General features: G+C 41.6%; 1 protein-coding gene across 1 annotated transcript in view; it reads right to left on the minus strand.

The window, feature by feature from the left end:
• WWTR1 (WW domain containing transcription regulator 1) overlaps window positions 1-16,345 on the minus strand; it is a 144,112-nt gene that overhangs the window by 10,373 nt on the left and 117,394 nt on the right. The window contains exon 4 of the mRNA XM_003789475.3: window positions 11,377-11,579. Coding sequence (XP_003789523.1) covers window positions 11,377-11,579 — 203 coding nt within the window. The remainder of the gene's footprint in view (window positions 1-11,376; window positions 11,580-16,345) is intronic.

Consider the following 16,345-nt stretch of genomic DNA (forward strand, 5'->3'; position numbering starts at 1 on the left):
TTTTTTTTTTTGAGTCACAGTCTCAAACTGTTGCCCTGGGTGGAGTGCTATAGCGTCATAGCTCACAGCTACCTCCAACTCTTGGGTTCAAGGGATCCTCTTGCCTCAGTTTTTCTATTTTTAGTAGAGGTGAGGTCTCACTTTTGCTCAGGCTGGTCTCAAACTTGTGAGCTCAAGCTATCCACCTGTCTTGGCCTCTCAGAGTGCTAGGATTATAGGTGTAAGCCACCATATTTGGCCCATTTCTTTATATTAGACAAAATTTTATCACTGTATGTCTTAAAAGTACAGCTTGAATTTTTAATTTTCAGAAGATCTGAATTTATATACTCTCTAAGACCTTTTATGGTCTTAAAAAAACACATTATATATGTAATGTATATGAGAATCACTTGCCATCTAGAATGATATGATAATAAAATTTAAATGGTAAGAACAAATATCAGAAACTATATTTTAAAAATACAGTTGTAAACTTTCCTCTTCATTTAAATGACTTAATATATTTCCATTAGATACAAAATAATCCTTAAGTGTGCCTAAATATGTAAATAAAATCTGAAAGGACTATTTAAAAACCAAAGCTGAAAGAACCCACACCACATTGGGGAAAACGTTTCACTGTACCATTTTACATTTGTTACCCCCCCCCTTTTTGCAGTTTATTTATTTATTTATTTTTTGGCCAGGGCGGGTCTGAACCTGCCACCTCTGGTATATGGGACTGGCACCCTTATTCCTTGAGCCACAGGCACCGCCCTGTTCCCTTTATTTTAAATTAAAGAAAACTGAAGTTCTATTTTTCAGCATTGAAATTATTTTCTTTACCAGCGGGTCATCAAAAGAGCAAATGCTATGTTCTGTCTGTAGGGGGCTCACAGTATCATTTTCCACCTTCTACAGACTAACAAATCAGAGAATACAGAAATGGTGGTGAACGTCCCTTAATAGTAACTTTGACGTATAAATTAGGGCAGTGTGAGTTAGAAAATTATTTACAAATGCAACATTTTCCAGATTATTCTAAGATCCTTCTTGGGTCACAGGTCGTTCAACATAGTAGCTGAAAGGAAGATCCTATCGCCCCCTGCTCAAACCTACCTATCCTGTCCCACCTGCGTGGCGACTGGAGGCAGGTCCGCACAGTAGCCCACCAAGCCCTGCTGACAGCCCTGGCCACCCCTCCTTCCTTGTCTCTGACCCACTCTGCTCCTCCCACCTCCAGCATCTGCACCAACATTCTCTCCATCTGTTTCTAGCACTCCCCAGGCTTGCCCAAGCTCACTTCCTCACTTCCTGCTTGTCCCCCACAAATGCCATCTTTTCAGAGATGCTTCTCCCTGAGCCCTGTTCTAAAATAACCTCAGTCTGCCATTCAAAGCAACTTGGGTCTTTGTTCTCCGTTTGTTCTGTTGGAACATAAGCTCCATGAGGGAAAAGACCTTATTTGGCACGTTACTCCTATACTGCTACCACCTTAACAGTGTGCGGCACACAGCAGGTACTCAATAAATACTTGTTCCATGAAAAAAACAAAAGTTACAATATTTCAAATTGTGATTAGTAATAAAAGAAAAAAATAACAAGAACCTCCACTCTCACCTTCCACAACAAATGTTGAGTGAAATAATAGCCAACTGTATACATTTCAACTGGCCAGGCAGGAGCTCAATACAACCTCAAGGAATGTTCCCACTGCACACTCCCTGCCCCTAACACAAGACGAACAGGGGAGTAGAGCGGTCAAAAGCAAGAACTCTGGGGCAAGATGCTTACCTGTAAACCCTGGCCACCAAGTTATTTGACTCTCTGCTCCTCATTTGTAGAGTGGGGATAGTAAGAATGCCCACCCAGTAGGGCTCTGTGATGACAAAATGAGGTAATACATGAAAGGAGCTTAGAACAGTACCCAGAACTTGAGATTTCATCACAAATGCTAACCAATTATTATTATTACTATTCTCATCTCTGTTCTGTATTCCATCTCAAAAAAATAAAAAACAAAGCCAAAACCAAGTGAGCTATTAATAAATAAAAGTCATACTATCCTCTGGAACTAATCCCCTTGGAGTGGGAAGATACTTCTTCTTGGTCACCTTTCACCTTGGAGGAATCAAACCAAAGCATGAAATTCATCTTGATGGTCAGCAACTAAGAAAATAATCATTTTTAAAAGGAGAGGTTGATAAACCTTTCTATACAACATAAGATTCATTTTGAGTATCAATGGAGAACAGTAAGAAGTTTCATTTTTCACTTGAATTTTATAATAATAGTTCTCTATTCATAACTTTTTAAAAATTCTAGCCTAATTTTTTTATGAAAATATTTCCCTCTTTCTGCTCATGAATTTTTAAGAGGAAAGAAAAAGTACAAAACTCAAGATTTGAAAATAAAAGGGCTGACTTCACCAATGTGTCCTCATCCAAGCAGGGAAAGATTTTGTTTTAAACTACATTTAGCTATAAAATTGAAGCCAAGACGCAGGATGATTATGACTGCCAGCGGCATCCCCTGCCCTCGCACAGGCAGACATGAAAGGCAGACATCCAGTCAACACCAATGAACTAGAACAGGTGAGGCAAAGGGAAAAGATGGGCACCGGACAAAGGAAACATCCACGGAAACAGAGGGTCACTGCTGGCCACGGCTGGCCTGGAGCATCACCAGGGTCCCCAGGCTCTCTGTGCCTCATCCCAGCACCCAGCCTGCTGCTCCCTCCAGCCGGAATGAGATAATAACGCTTAGCTGGGCTGCTGCTCACATCTCACGGCGCCCCAGGTAAACAGGTCTGTTCACAGATGTCCCCTCGACCTCTACCCACCCCATACTCCAAAATAAGCCGTCATTCCTAGATTCCTCAGCTCTATCTTACCCAGCCTTAGAGGTTCCATGACGTCACCTCATCTAGGGTACCTCCCCAGACCACGACAGCCACAGAAAATTACTACCGTCCCCCCCCCATCCCTGGATTCAAAAAATGAACGTGCTCAGCTGGTGTCTGAAACTCCACTTATCCCATGCTGGGCTCCTCAACTGGGCCACAGCAGCTCTTCCTCCTAACTTCAAGCTTTTTCTTATGCCACCACCATCCAAGTTCAGAATACCAGCTAACTAGGTCTCCCGAAGTCCCCACAATAACTCATTGGTTTGGAACTGTATTTATTTCTTTATAAATACTATCGAGACTACCAGGCACCAGGGACTATTCTTGGCAGCAGGAATACAGCAACTTGACAATGTACACAGTGCCCTGTCCTCACAGAGGATTCTAGAGGAGAGATAGACCATGACAAAGAAGGATGGGCAAGGGCCAAGCCTCGTGGATTCCATCTTTCCAGTACCTCCGAGCTCAAAACTTGCTTTCCATCTCCAGCAGCAGGCCAGCAGCAGGCCATCACCGCTTCTCCAGATATTCCGACCGATCTCTCTTCCTCTCATCAACGCTCATGCCCAAGGCTGCCTGGCCAGGTCTCTGTTTAACACTTTACCAAAGTCTTTACAAAGAGTAACCAGTGGAGAACATCAGGACGGGGTGGATCACATTCTATGAACTGCGGGAGGAAACTAGAAGCCACACCACAGCTCCCAACTACTCATGGATGTGGAAGGAGGAAGATCCCTTCTTTCCTGAATTTGAGGCAGAGGTGACGAAGCACATTCCAGTCAGCAGTCAGTTCAGCGAGAAACTGGCTGCTTCTTGTTCCTCTGAGCTATCAACCACTGCAATTACCAAGTAAGAGTTGGAGGTCCATCCTATTGGATATGCCCAGGGCTTGGCCCAGAAAACACAGCATGGCACGAGAGAAAAACTGTTTTTGGAATCGGAAGGATTGGAGATCAAATTCCAGTTCAGCTACTATCAAGCTGTGACATCTTGGACTAAATTTTTAACCTTCTCTGATCATTTGTTCATCTGAAAAAAGATGGTTTATACGGTCTATTTTGCTGGGCTGTTATCAAGTTTAGGAACCATATTTATAAAGAACCTGGAACAGTGAGGCAGTCAACAGAGTGAACTGCTGACAGTGTTAAAGGTTTGGAGGGCTGAGATATTAGCTAATATTAAGGCTTGCTATGGCCTACTATGTGTGAAACGCTGTTCTAAGCACTTTAACATCTGATTTCATCTCATCCTCATGACCTGATTGTCTCCAGTTTACAAATGGGGAAACTGGGGCACAGAATGGTTTTTTTTTTTAAGCAACTTTCCTAAGGATCCCATGGCTACTAACTGGTGGAGGATCTAAATCCAGGCCTTCTAGTTCCTGAGTCTGGGCTCAGAACTGCCGCAGACAGTGTGGCAGAGGAAGGAAGCCAAGGGTTGAGGTTGGCAGACCTCAAATTGCCGGCCCTTTTGCCGACTGGCTACGAGATGTGGGCAGTTTTCTTCATTTCTCTGAGCTTGTTTTCCCAGCTATAAAATGGAAAGACCAGCCCCTTTCCCTCAGGCAGTTTAGAGGCGAATTTAATGAAACGGCCTATTTAACTGTCCTGAACACAGTTTTTCTTCCCGAATTGGGACACAGATTAAAATGGATATATTCAATGACAGTCTTCAGTGTGTATGGGTGGAGCTAGTGTTCTGGGAATCTACGACATTATCAAGCAAAGTTTTGAGTTCAGATTTGAAGGGCCAGTTTCAGAAAGATCTGGAGAGCTGCCCCTGGTAGCCCTGGCCCAACCCTTCCCCAACTCACTTTATTTTTTCTCTGTGTCCAAGCTGGGGGTGGAAAGACTGTTACAAAACAAGGGCTTAAAAATCTCTCTGCGAGTTTGCGGTGATCCGTCCAGTTCTCTGAAGCGAGTAATTCTATCTGGGTTAAAAAAAACACCCTCTCCTAGCAGATGGAGGACAGGACAGTGGGTAGAGTCGCTGGAGGGATGAAGACGTGAAAGACACAGGGTGATTTGTGAGCTGAAGGTGTCCCTAGAAGCAAACCTCAAACTTCCCCTCCTTCCAGCTCCCCACAGGCCTACAGCTTGTCTGTGGAATAAATCAGCAGAGGAGGTGAGAAAGTAAACAGCAGCTGAAGGCATCCTGCAGCCCTGTGGGTCCTGGGGTGAGGAAGCCTCCACCCGCCAGCTCCTGCCCTCACCCAAATGCACTTCAAAGGGAGATGAATGACAACAACCTTTTCTGAGGGTTCTCTGCTTGATTTAAGTATGTGCAGCCAGGGACTCTGAAAAAGGAAGACTGGATTGTTTTAATTATAAAGGGTGGGGTGAGTAGAAACAAATGAAAAAAAAAATAAAGACAATATTTTGAAATCCTAACATTAAAATAGTTATTCTGGGGTAGAGAGGTTGTTCTCGCTGCCAAAACTCTAAGGGACTTCAGAGGCAGAATGCTGAATTATTTACCTTCTTTATGGAAAAAAAATTCCTGATGTAAATTTCTTTTTAACTCTGTGCCAAGGGATTCTAGAAATTCATTATCACATTTCCTGGAGCCTCCCTTTGTAAAATATCTCATCACACACACTCAGGTGCCAGACTGTCGCTATTAAAGAACATAGTAGAAACTCTGATATTTGGGGGAAGACATTTGCTGAGTCCATAATTATTATCTATGGACAATTTGCCGCTCTTTCAATTCAGGATGTATATAACAGTCTGGTTTTATGCCACAATCTGTTTCCGTTGTGCCTTCGCATTACATTAAGGAAAACATGATAATTTAGATATTCTTCTCTCTTCACTTAAAAAATAAGACTTGAATGGATTTTGAGATGGAATGTTTCTTCACACCTCAGTGATCATATTATGATCAGCAATAAGAAACTGATTCAACCTTGTCCAAACCTGGCGAATCTTCATTTTGAAACTTATGTTCAGGGCAGTGCCTGTGGCTCAAGGCAGCCCTGACCCCGTATGCTGAGGATGGCAGGTTTGAGCTCAGCCCTGGCCAAAAACTGCAACCAGAACAATAAAAAATAAATAAATAATAAAACTATGTTCTTTACAACAATTTTCAAAGGGATCTTTTCATTTTACTGCATATTTGTTTATTTTAATTGAAAAATAAAAACGATATGTATGTCATGGACAACATGTTGTTTTAAATAAAGGGTCCTTTTAAAAAAGACTTGACCTCGCCTAGGCAACGTGGGAGACCCTGTCTCTACAAAAACTTTAAAAAGTTATATTATGGTCCCCTGTTCTGAAATGAAAACTATAAAATAGATACCATTTATGTTTCATGATCTGCTAGGATATGATACTTTCCCAAGCTCTCCAAATAGCTATTCTTCTTTTTGAGACAGAGTCTCACTCTGTCATCCTGGGTAGAGTGTGGTGGCGTCATCGCTCACAGCAACCTCAAACTCCTGGGCTCAAGTGATTCGGTAGCTATCCTTCACATGACAAAAAACTGACCTGAAACTCTTCCTTCCTCTACACCAGTACTGCCCACAGCTGGGCATGTCCCCCTCTGTGGAGGCCTCAGTGAGGGAAAATGGCTGTGCAAGGCCAGCCCAACCTCGTGGTGGCCTTCAAGCCCAGCAGAAATCTGAGAGACCTGCCAAAAGAATTCTGCAGCCTCCCCCTTGTCTTGGCCCTGTTGCCCTGGCAACTGGAGGCCAGGCTGAGTCAGCATTTTTGTTTGACAACTGCATTCTCCTGTCCCCCCAGCCTCCATTAAGAAAAGGATAGAGGTTAAAAAAAAAAAAAAAAAACAGTGCTGAATATGCTCGAGAACAATAAGGGTTTCTCAACAAGGCAGCCCCCCTGAAGGGGTGAGGGGAGCAGCTTCAGCCACTGAAGAGTCTCCCAGGCTCTGGGGTTAACAGGAAGTCCTCCAGGTTACTCTCAAAGGCCTCAAAGCTTATTAACACCATGAAAAGACATGCTCTCTTCAGATAAAACCAGAAGCCTGTTTCATGTCCAGGAATTGTTCTTTTAGATGAGTAAACAGGCACAGAAAAGCCTGTTTCTCAATGTCTTTCTGGTGATTAAAATTTTCCATTTCTGGGCGGCGCCTGTGGCTCAAAGGAGTAGGGTGCCAGCCCCATACACCGGAGGTGGCGGGTTCAAACCCAGCCCCGGCCAAAAAAAAAGAAAATTTTTTTTCCATTTCTTTTGGTGAAGTTGCAATTGTACCCTTTAAGCACACACTGCATTGAATTTTTAAATGGTAACAAAATATTCTATAGTCCTAGAGGGCTACTATATAGCAGCTCATGGTACCTGAAATCTGTGTGCAGCCTGCTATATGCTATAGTGAGGGTTTCAGGCACTGAGAATGGGCATATACAAGGTCACAATACAACTTCCCACAGCTGATACAGAATAAATAAAAGACTTCCCCATATATTAAGGGAAAAGAAGTAACGAAACAGCATTAAAATATGCAGCCATTCTGTATTTAAAAATAAAGTAGACACACAGACACATACAAAAAGAATGAAAAGTCTTGGTCATCAACATCTTTATAGCTACTCTCTGTAAGTATATGGGAGATCCTAAGTTCCTTTTCTTCGTTTTACACATTTTGTACCATCAAAGTGTGTTTTGTATTTTCTATGTGGTAATTAATTCATTATCACTATTTTTACAAACACATAATACAGTAAAATTCACTCTTTGTGGCACACAGTTCTGAGATATCTCAGTACATTCTGAGATAATTCATCAATTATCGGACATAAGTAGCTCAACTCTATTGCTATAGTAGCCAGTACTAAATTGGATGGGCTGGTATTTAAAGAAATTCTCCTACTTCAGAAGATTCCTAATGAGTGGAGATACCAAACCTTGCTGGCTCTTTTGATCTTAATTCTGCAGCTGTTCAACAGCTTGTTGGCCTGTGGGGTCACTGAAAAGAAATAAAGGAGCATCAACAGAACTCCGCTCTGGAGTGTCTGATCTCAACTCCAGCAATGAAAGTCAGAGGGTAGCCACTGGGCCCCCATCAAGTAGGGAATGTTTTTAATTTATCCTCTGGATACCATTTTGAATTAGATGTAATTATTTTGCCTCTTCTGCTAAAATATAAATTATCTGAGGGCAGCCATGTTCCATTTATCTGTCTGTTATTTTCTATTACATAAAAGTGGATTGAATAAATGAATGAGGAGGTGGCTCACATTACAGAAATACCAACCAAATTCCTTTAGAAAGGAGAGGAAGGAAGAAAGAAGGAAGGAAAAAAAGTATGAATTTCTATCCTGAAATAACAAAAATGAGGGTTCACTTTAGATTTGTAATCCAACTTTCCTCAGATCCATTTTGTTAATATCCTGGCATGATTTCAGTGCCAAGGAGCTACACACGACCCATGAAGGATATGTCAGATTGTGCAATGAGGACTGAGTTGTTTTCTCCATGGTAAGAGTCTCATTAATGTATATGCCTGGGGGAATACTGAGGGAAGAGGAAAAGAAATAAAACTGAATGTTTACATAGCATATAATCTATAAGGACCTTTCATACTCATCACAACATTCAAGAATGATAAAAACATGCAGAGCAGTGATAATTTCTCAAGAATGATGGGATAAGTTCATCTACTTGTTAAATTTTGCCAACTGTCCTTCCTACTATAGACAGAGAGCCGGGCATGGGCCTTGATCCTAGAAATTCTCCTGAGAGAACTGCAGGTAGATCCAGGCCTGGCCACAGGGCACAAGCCTTGAGAACACAAGCGGTACAGTGAAAGGCCTCCTGTGAGCCAGGGGAGAGACAGAGTAATGATAAGATGCCCAGTGAATAAGGGATATTCGGGCAGTTGATAACTACCCCAGACACGGGAGGCACAGACGGAATAAAGGGAAGTCTACAGATAATCTTTACCTGGACCACCATGTCCCCATCCTTACAAGTTCCTTCCTGAGGCTAGAAGGCAACTAAACAGGTGAGTCAAGGATCATTTTTACCCTCAGTTCGTTTCCCTGCCCCCGCCCTGGCTTAGGTACAAACAGTGAAGCAGAAAATCACAGAAAGAAAGAAGTCAAAAAACCTCCCCAAGATAGTACTCACATAATCCACACCTGAATAATCAATCAGGCTTCCCGGCACTGCCCCAGAAGACCATTATGGAACACTATTATTATGTGGTCTTAAATAATACATCTGACATAACGGAGGCAGCATGCTGCTTCTGATGGGAAAACAGTCTGCCATGATTAAAAAGTCTATTTAGACCCTTTTTCCTGTACTCCATAACAAAATAAAAAGACATCCAACCCGTCCATTCCATCGTTCCATCTCTCCCTCTATCCGCACCCTCAACACACGAACGCATGCACGCACACAAGCAGAGTCAAGGCTGAACTTGTGAACCTCCGTGCGCAAACCTGGACAGCCCTTCCCCTCTCTGTTATATACTCTGCAGTTGCTCACTATGATGCAGCAAAATGCTCCAAGTTCCACGGCCTCTAAGGATCAGCATTTAAGGAACTTGGTTGGCATTTCTGTAATATGAACCATCAATATTACATTCTGGTTCAAAGGCACCTACAGCTGGAATAAAGGAAACAATTTGGGGCACTTTTCCCCACCCCTTTTCAGAAATACTTTCTGTGGGAAAGGAGGAGGAGGGGCGAGAGAAAGAGAAACCCAGAGGCAGAGAAACGAGTCATTCTTTGCAGAACAGTCACAGCTTTGTGTGAAAAAAAGACTCATTACATCTTATTTTAACATAAAACTGAATGAACATATAAACGCTACTTTAATGCTATTACTATAAAATAGAAAAATTTTTTAAAACAGAATCATTATTCAAAGACAGAAAACAATAATGCAAGTTATTTCCTGCCAAGAAACATGACACTACATTTCTAAAAACAGTAAAAACAACTGCGAGTCTGAAATGACCATGAGAGTTCAAACATAAAACCTCAAGGTAAAGGGACAACTGTAGTTACCTTATAAAGTTATGTTCCTCAAATCTGGAAGAACGTTCAGCTGAACAACAAAGCACAATTTACATTCATTTCCTTTATTTTCAAAGGCTATATCTAAGAAGTTATTTTAATTTACCATGTACCTTATCTCTCAGAATTCATTTGATAAGCAATACATTATTCACTTGTGCAAGTCAATGTATATTTTTAAAAGCATCAGATATAACTAAAAAAAAAAAAATAGTGTTTATCCTAACACTCCCAATCCTCTCCTCCAAGAAAGTTCTCCGGAACAGTTAAAACTATTTATTTCTTTAAAGGATCAAGAGGAAGCTAATTCATGTGTCCTGCTGTATGTGAGTCATAAGGCAAAGGCTGAAAAATTAGAACAATAATAAACTGAAGCTTTTCTCCCCCCAAATGTGGCAGAAATGGGTTACATTAGTTTAGGAACACAGAAGAATTCTGCTCTTCCATAGACCAAGCCACTGAAACAGGAAGAAATCTGTGGGCTCCTTCAGGGATTCTCGCTTACTCATTTTTGAGGTATACCACTGAGCCTGACCCACAGGCAATGAGACACACAGCAACATTCTACCAACTGACTCGATAAAAAAATGAATGAATGGAGTATGGCACAAAAGAGCAGAGCACCCCAACAGAGTCCATGTACACATCACTCTGCTTCCTCATTCTTCCCTCAATTACTCCTCTTTTCCATGCTCTATAGTGGACAAGACATGGCAGCAGATTCTTTGTGATTTCTTCCATTGAGTATCCCTCCTATTCCCTTCTTTAATCTGGGGGCTGCTCTATAACTGCTTGGACCAGAAAAATATGGCAAAAGTGACTCCATGGCAGTTTCCAGAGCTAGGCCCTAAGGCATTGGCACCATCCACTTCCAGTCTCTCGGAATATTTTTCTCCTGGAAACTTACGCTGCCATGTAATAAATACTATCACTTCGAGACTGCCACACCATAGATACCACCTGCAGATGGTCCAGGCTTTAAGTCCAGCCTAGCCTTCAGCAATCCATCTTGTACTCTCCAGACCTGCCCACCTACCTGAGGACTATCACTAAGTCACCTCCATCAATGCCAGGTAGAGCAGAAGAACAGCCCAGCTGAGCCCTTTCCAAATTCTGACTCACAGAATTGTTTGATATGAAGAAATAGCTATTGCTTTAAGCCAGCCACTAAGTTTTTGAGAGATTTGTTACACAGCAATAGGTAATTAGAACATGACCTTTCTCTCTATTTTCTCTCCTTCTAAAGACCAGCAGAAGCCAAAAGAAGCCATGCTATTTGAGTATATCTGTCATTACTAGTCCTTATATTCATAAGTTTGGTTCCGACGACAGTGTAGGCACAATGTTGGGAGAAGAAACTATAATATGAAGCCTGGAGTAGGGCTTTGAGCCTCTAGTGCTTCTAGAAAAGGAGATGAACCTCGAAGGCAAGCAACTACCTACCATCAGCCTTGGCACCAAAGGCCAAGGAGCCTCCACCAAGCATCCTGGAAGGCCATACCTGCCTCATGAGCTCCTCTTGACGCATTCTAATCCTCTCTCTCTCCATCTGGATCCTCTGAAGACGCAGTTTCTGCTGCTGCTGCTGCTGAGAGGTCAGTGCATTGGGCATACTCATGAGCCCTGCGGGTGGGTTCTGAGTAGGGTGGTTCTGCTGGCTAAGGGAACTGGGTGCCATCTGCTGCTGGTGTTGGTGATTCATCACTATGGAAAAAGAGAAAATACAGGAAGATTAATGACCATGGCCAACAATACTGTCTATCAAAAGTGACCATCAGAATGCTTTGTGCTTTGGAGTATAGATTCTTGAGATTCTTCCAAAGTACTTTCCTGTTAATCATTACTATTCAAATAATTATTACCTTAATTCAATTCATGGAGGCTCAGAGACTGGCCCCACTCCTGACTCACCTAGTCTCAGCTTTTGTGCTCTGTTAAAAATCTTTATTTCATTTCTTCCCTGTGTCTAGAGTACATTTTATTGTAGAACACAGTGGTCAAAAGTAAATCCTGCAAAGGTTATCGCAACTTGTGAGATAATTTCAATAGGACATCTAGGTATGTGTATGTGTGTGGACTTTCTTAGATAATTTGTATGTTTATGGCAGAGCTAAGGAAAGCGTATGATCATCGATACACAGTGGGCATGCAATAATATTTAGGACGAATGAGCAAACTGATAAGTAACATGTAAAACACAGCACCTAGATCAGGAACCTATACAAAAGCAAAAGCAAGACCCTATTAAAGCTTTGTCTTTTTGTTTTTGTTTTTTTTTAAGATAGAGTCTCAAGCTGTGTGTGAGTAGAGTGCTGTTGTACCACAGATCACAGCAACCTCCAACTCTTGGGTTCAAGTGATCCTCTTGCCTCAATTTTTCTTTTTCTTTTCTTTTCTTTTTTTTTTTTAAATGGAGACGGGGTGTTGCTTTTGCTCAGGCTGGTCTGGAACTTGGAGCTCAAGCAATCCACCCTTCGGGACCTCCCAGAGTGTTAGGATTACAGGTGTGAGCCACCGTGCCTGGCCAATGCTTTGTTTTAAAACAAAGTTTATTCCTGGCCCAGCACAGTGGCTCATGCCTATAATCCTAGCACTCTGAGAGACCAAAGTGGGTGGATTGCCTGAGCTTAGGAGTTCAAGACCAGCCTAAGCAAGAGCGACACTCTGCCCAGCTACCTGAGGGGCTGAGCAAGAGGACTGCTCAACCCCAGGAGGTTTGAGGCTGCTGTGAGCTATGATGTCACGGCACTATACCCAGGGTGACAGAGGGAGACTGTCTCAAAAAAAAAAAAATAAAATAAAATAAAGTTTATTCCTAAACTCAAGAATAAATATCTGATTGAAAAAATGGGTTTTTTGCAATGGGAAAAATTAGTAAGGAAGAAATTACATAAAAATGCTAAATACCTGTGACTGGATAAAGGCACCAGAAATCTTTAAAAAGTTTTAAAGAATTCTGTGTTTATTTGCATTTACCAGCAATTGAAATTTCAGCATGTAGAACTCCACTTTGGAAAGAATTTAAAAAACCTTCAATAAATTTTATAATTAGTATTCCCACAAAAATTTATTTTAAAAAGTTTTTCTCAAAACAGTTTACTAATCAAGTTTGCTTAACTTCTGCCTAGGCAATATCAGATAATAAAGAAAACCATACTTCAGTCTATTTGCTCCTAGGTCAGGGCTAAAGACAACAAAGTATAATTGTATATGCTCAGTTCATTTCTGAGGGAAAAACCCCTCAGTTTTGCTTTATTTGGTCTCACTAACTTAAATGGCATAAACCTTGACATATTTTAATGAAAGTCCAAAACTCACATGTTTTCAATCTTCAGTCTTCTGCGGATACATTTTATAACTAAATTATGTTAAATGAATTTTAAAGTGGCCCAATAATCTATTCATTAAACTACATGATTCTGTGTGTGTTCAAAAGGCAGAACCAACATGAAGATGTCCTATAAAAGGATGTTTCTTTGAGGAAGAATTCCTGGCAGAGAATTCCCCAGAAAGGAGGCGAGGATGGCATAAAAATGTTCACTTTTTAATACGTCCACTCACTCAGACCTTTATGGCATTCCCTCTTTGTGCCAGGCCCTGGGCTTGAAGCTAGATCCTGCCTTCATAGAAGCTAACAGGCTGGTGGAAGGGCTATTTGAAGAAACGACATGGATTTTTAAGTGTGGCTTATGGAACATGAGACTGATAGGCTATATAAGGAATTAGGGGGATCACCTAGTGCACCCTTTATTTTTACAGAGGAGGCATTATAACCATTGTAACCCAGAAAGGCTAAGAGATGTGCCCCGGTTAGTAGCAAGCAGAGCCAGGGCCCATCCACCTGCTCTTTAAAACTGTCCTCAACTCCCTTCTGCCACACCTTACACCAGTGGTTTTCAACCTTTTTATCTCATGGCCCACTTGAACCTATAGTTAAACTTCCATGACACGCTTAAATCATGTTGATCAAAAAAAAAAGAACATACTTGGTTTTGAACTTCTTTCAAAAATAATTTAATTAATGATCTTTAAAAATTTCTGCAGCACAAAGTGAGAGCAACTGCTCACCACGGTCTGCCCTCGATCCACCGCAGGGAAGTACCACTTATGCAACAAGTCAGCAGAACAGACACCTGGGCCCAAAGGTTGCTCAAGTTACCCACAGGAAGGTTCAAAGAGGGTTTGGGAAGATTGGCCACGCTCTGTTCTGTAACATGCTACTAACGGAGAAGGAACATACTACTAGAAGGGAAGAATATTCAGAGTGTGTCCCCCAAACAGTCTAAGTTTCCCTTTCAAGCCCACCACAAAGGCCTCTCACCTCCTGGCCCCCACCTGACACACAGGGAGGGCTCAGTAAACAATTTGAATAAAACCAGCAGGGCATTTCTTACCCTCTTAGTTTGAGAATACAAAGAAGGGGGGGAAAGCATAGTCCTGACTGATGCCAGAATAACTGAAATGAGTATTTCACTTCTAGAGCTTGTTAGAGCATGATCACAACCTCTACTTGAAGGCCGGGTGTGAGATCAGGGACTGCACACATGGCATCACAGGGGAAAAGCTCTCTTAATACAGATGCAAGGAAGATGAAATCCAGACATCCAGAAGGGGTTTAATTCATAAAACCTATTTCAAGCCAGAGGAGGGAGGCAGAGATGGAAGAGTGGTAATTATTTTAAGAGACAGCCATTCCTGAACATTCTGAAAAAGTATGCTCCTAATTTTCTGATGTAACTACTATAGACAAAAAAAAAAGATGCCCAATATTTCTAATATCAGAAATCCCCAGGTTAAGGGGGAAAAAGCTTGTAAAGCACAGGATGTTAATCCTAGGTTAATTTTTATAACACAGTTACTTCGAAAAATTTTTTAAATTGCCTCAAGCCTGGCAGCTTACTAACATGACAATTTTGAGTAGGACAATGGTCAGTGTCTTGAGTAACCTGCTTTTATCAGTGTACAAAATGCAGCACTGGTTTGCTCACAGCAATGAATTCTGTTACCCAGTTCCACACAGCAACCAACCAGATACTGCTCAGCCGATTTTATTAACATCTGAATCCTTATCTGGAGGAGTTTAAGACTTGGAGGAATGCTCTTTCCAAACCACACCCTGTGAGTCTTTAAAAGGTCAACCCCAACAAGAGATATTTGCAGGGAGCAACAGTGGAGATGTAGGTTTCTCCCACTTGATGTAGGTTTCTCCCACTTGATTTAAATTTGACCGTTCAGACTGAACATCTCTGGTTATTAACTGTAGAGTCTGGGAAAGAGTGGCACTTAGTGACCTTGTTTTCAAAATAAAGTACACACAAGCAGAGCAGCTTGTGCAATGGATATTCACCACAGTACTGTCTATAACAGCAAGACTAACGATGATCTTAATGCCACCCAATGGATGAGATCTTAATGCCACCCAATAGACTATGCTCTATCCATTCATAGAAACTCTATGTAACAATTCCAGAGAATGCGATCATTCTATAGGTAGTTATATGGAACAGTCTCTAAGAAACATTGTCCAGAAGGAGGAAGTCCAAGGGGCAGGCTGTATTTATAATCATGCTACGTTTGAAATTAGAGAAGGTGAGGTGTACTATGCCCGTACAGCCAATCTCTCCAGAAGGATATACCTGAAACTGGTTAACAGCAGGTACCTCGGGAGAAGAAACTGAGTGTGGGGGGGGGCAGGGGGAGAAGATCTTCCTTTTCCACGTCTGTACTATGTGAAGGTTTCCTATGAGCATTTATTAAATCATAAATGAAAAGTTAAAAAAAAATCAAGAAACATAAAAACATGGCCACATAGGAATGAAGTCTGACATTTTCCTGGTAGAGTGAAGGAAGGTAGCTCTGAAATTATTTGAAAAACACCACGAAAACAGTTTAGAATATAATCAAGATGATGAAAGCTGAAAGTTCATTTGGTATAACTCATTCTTATGGAGATGAGGAAAAACAAAACCCAGAGAAAGAATGAATTTTATCAAGGTCATAAAACTGGTCAGTGTCCTTACTATAAGTCATATGATGGGATTTGGTCCAGTACCCAAGATTCAACTTGCCACTTGGCTCCCTCTACTTGTTAAATTTCCAACTGTTACCCAACCATCACTGCAAATGGAGCTCATGAACATCTATGAATCAGGTCGATGTTCTTTAAAATCATTGTTCTTCATAGTGGAGGTATAGGAAGCCAGAGGCAGAGATAAACGCAAACAGGGTCCTCAGGAGGGCATGGGAAAGCAAAACATTGAAATTTTCTACAAACAAAATACTCCTGGGGATAATATTCCAGAACATTTTAGGGAGAGAATAATAGTTTCGATAAGAAAAGTGGGCGGTGCCTGTGGCTCAGTAGGTGGGGTGCCAGCCCCCATATACGGAGGGTGGTGGGTTCAAACCTGAGCCCAGCCAAACTGCAACAAAAAAATAGCTGGGGCTCGGCGCCTGTGGCTCAAGCAGCT

The sequence above is a fragment of the Otolemur garnettii genome, unplaced genomic scaffold (genome assembly GCF_000181295.1).
Source record: "Otolemur garnettii isolate 467f Iridium unplaced genomic scaffold, OtoGar3 scaffold00032, whole genome shotgun sequence".
Classification (NCBI taxonomy): domain Eukaryota; kingdom Metazoa; phylum Chordata; class Mammalia; order Primates; family Galagidae; genus Otolemur; species Otolemur garnettii.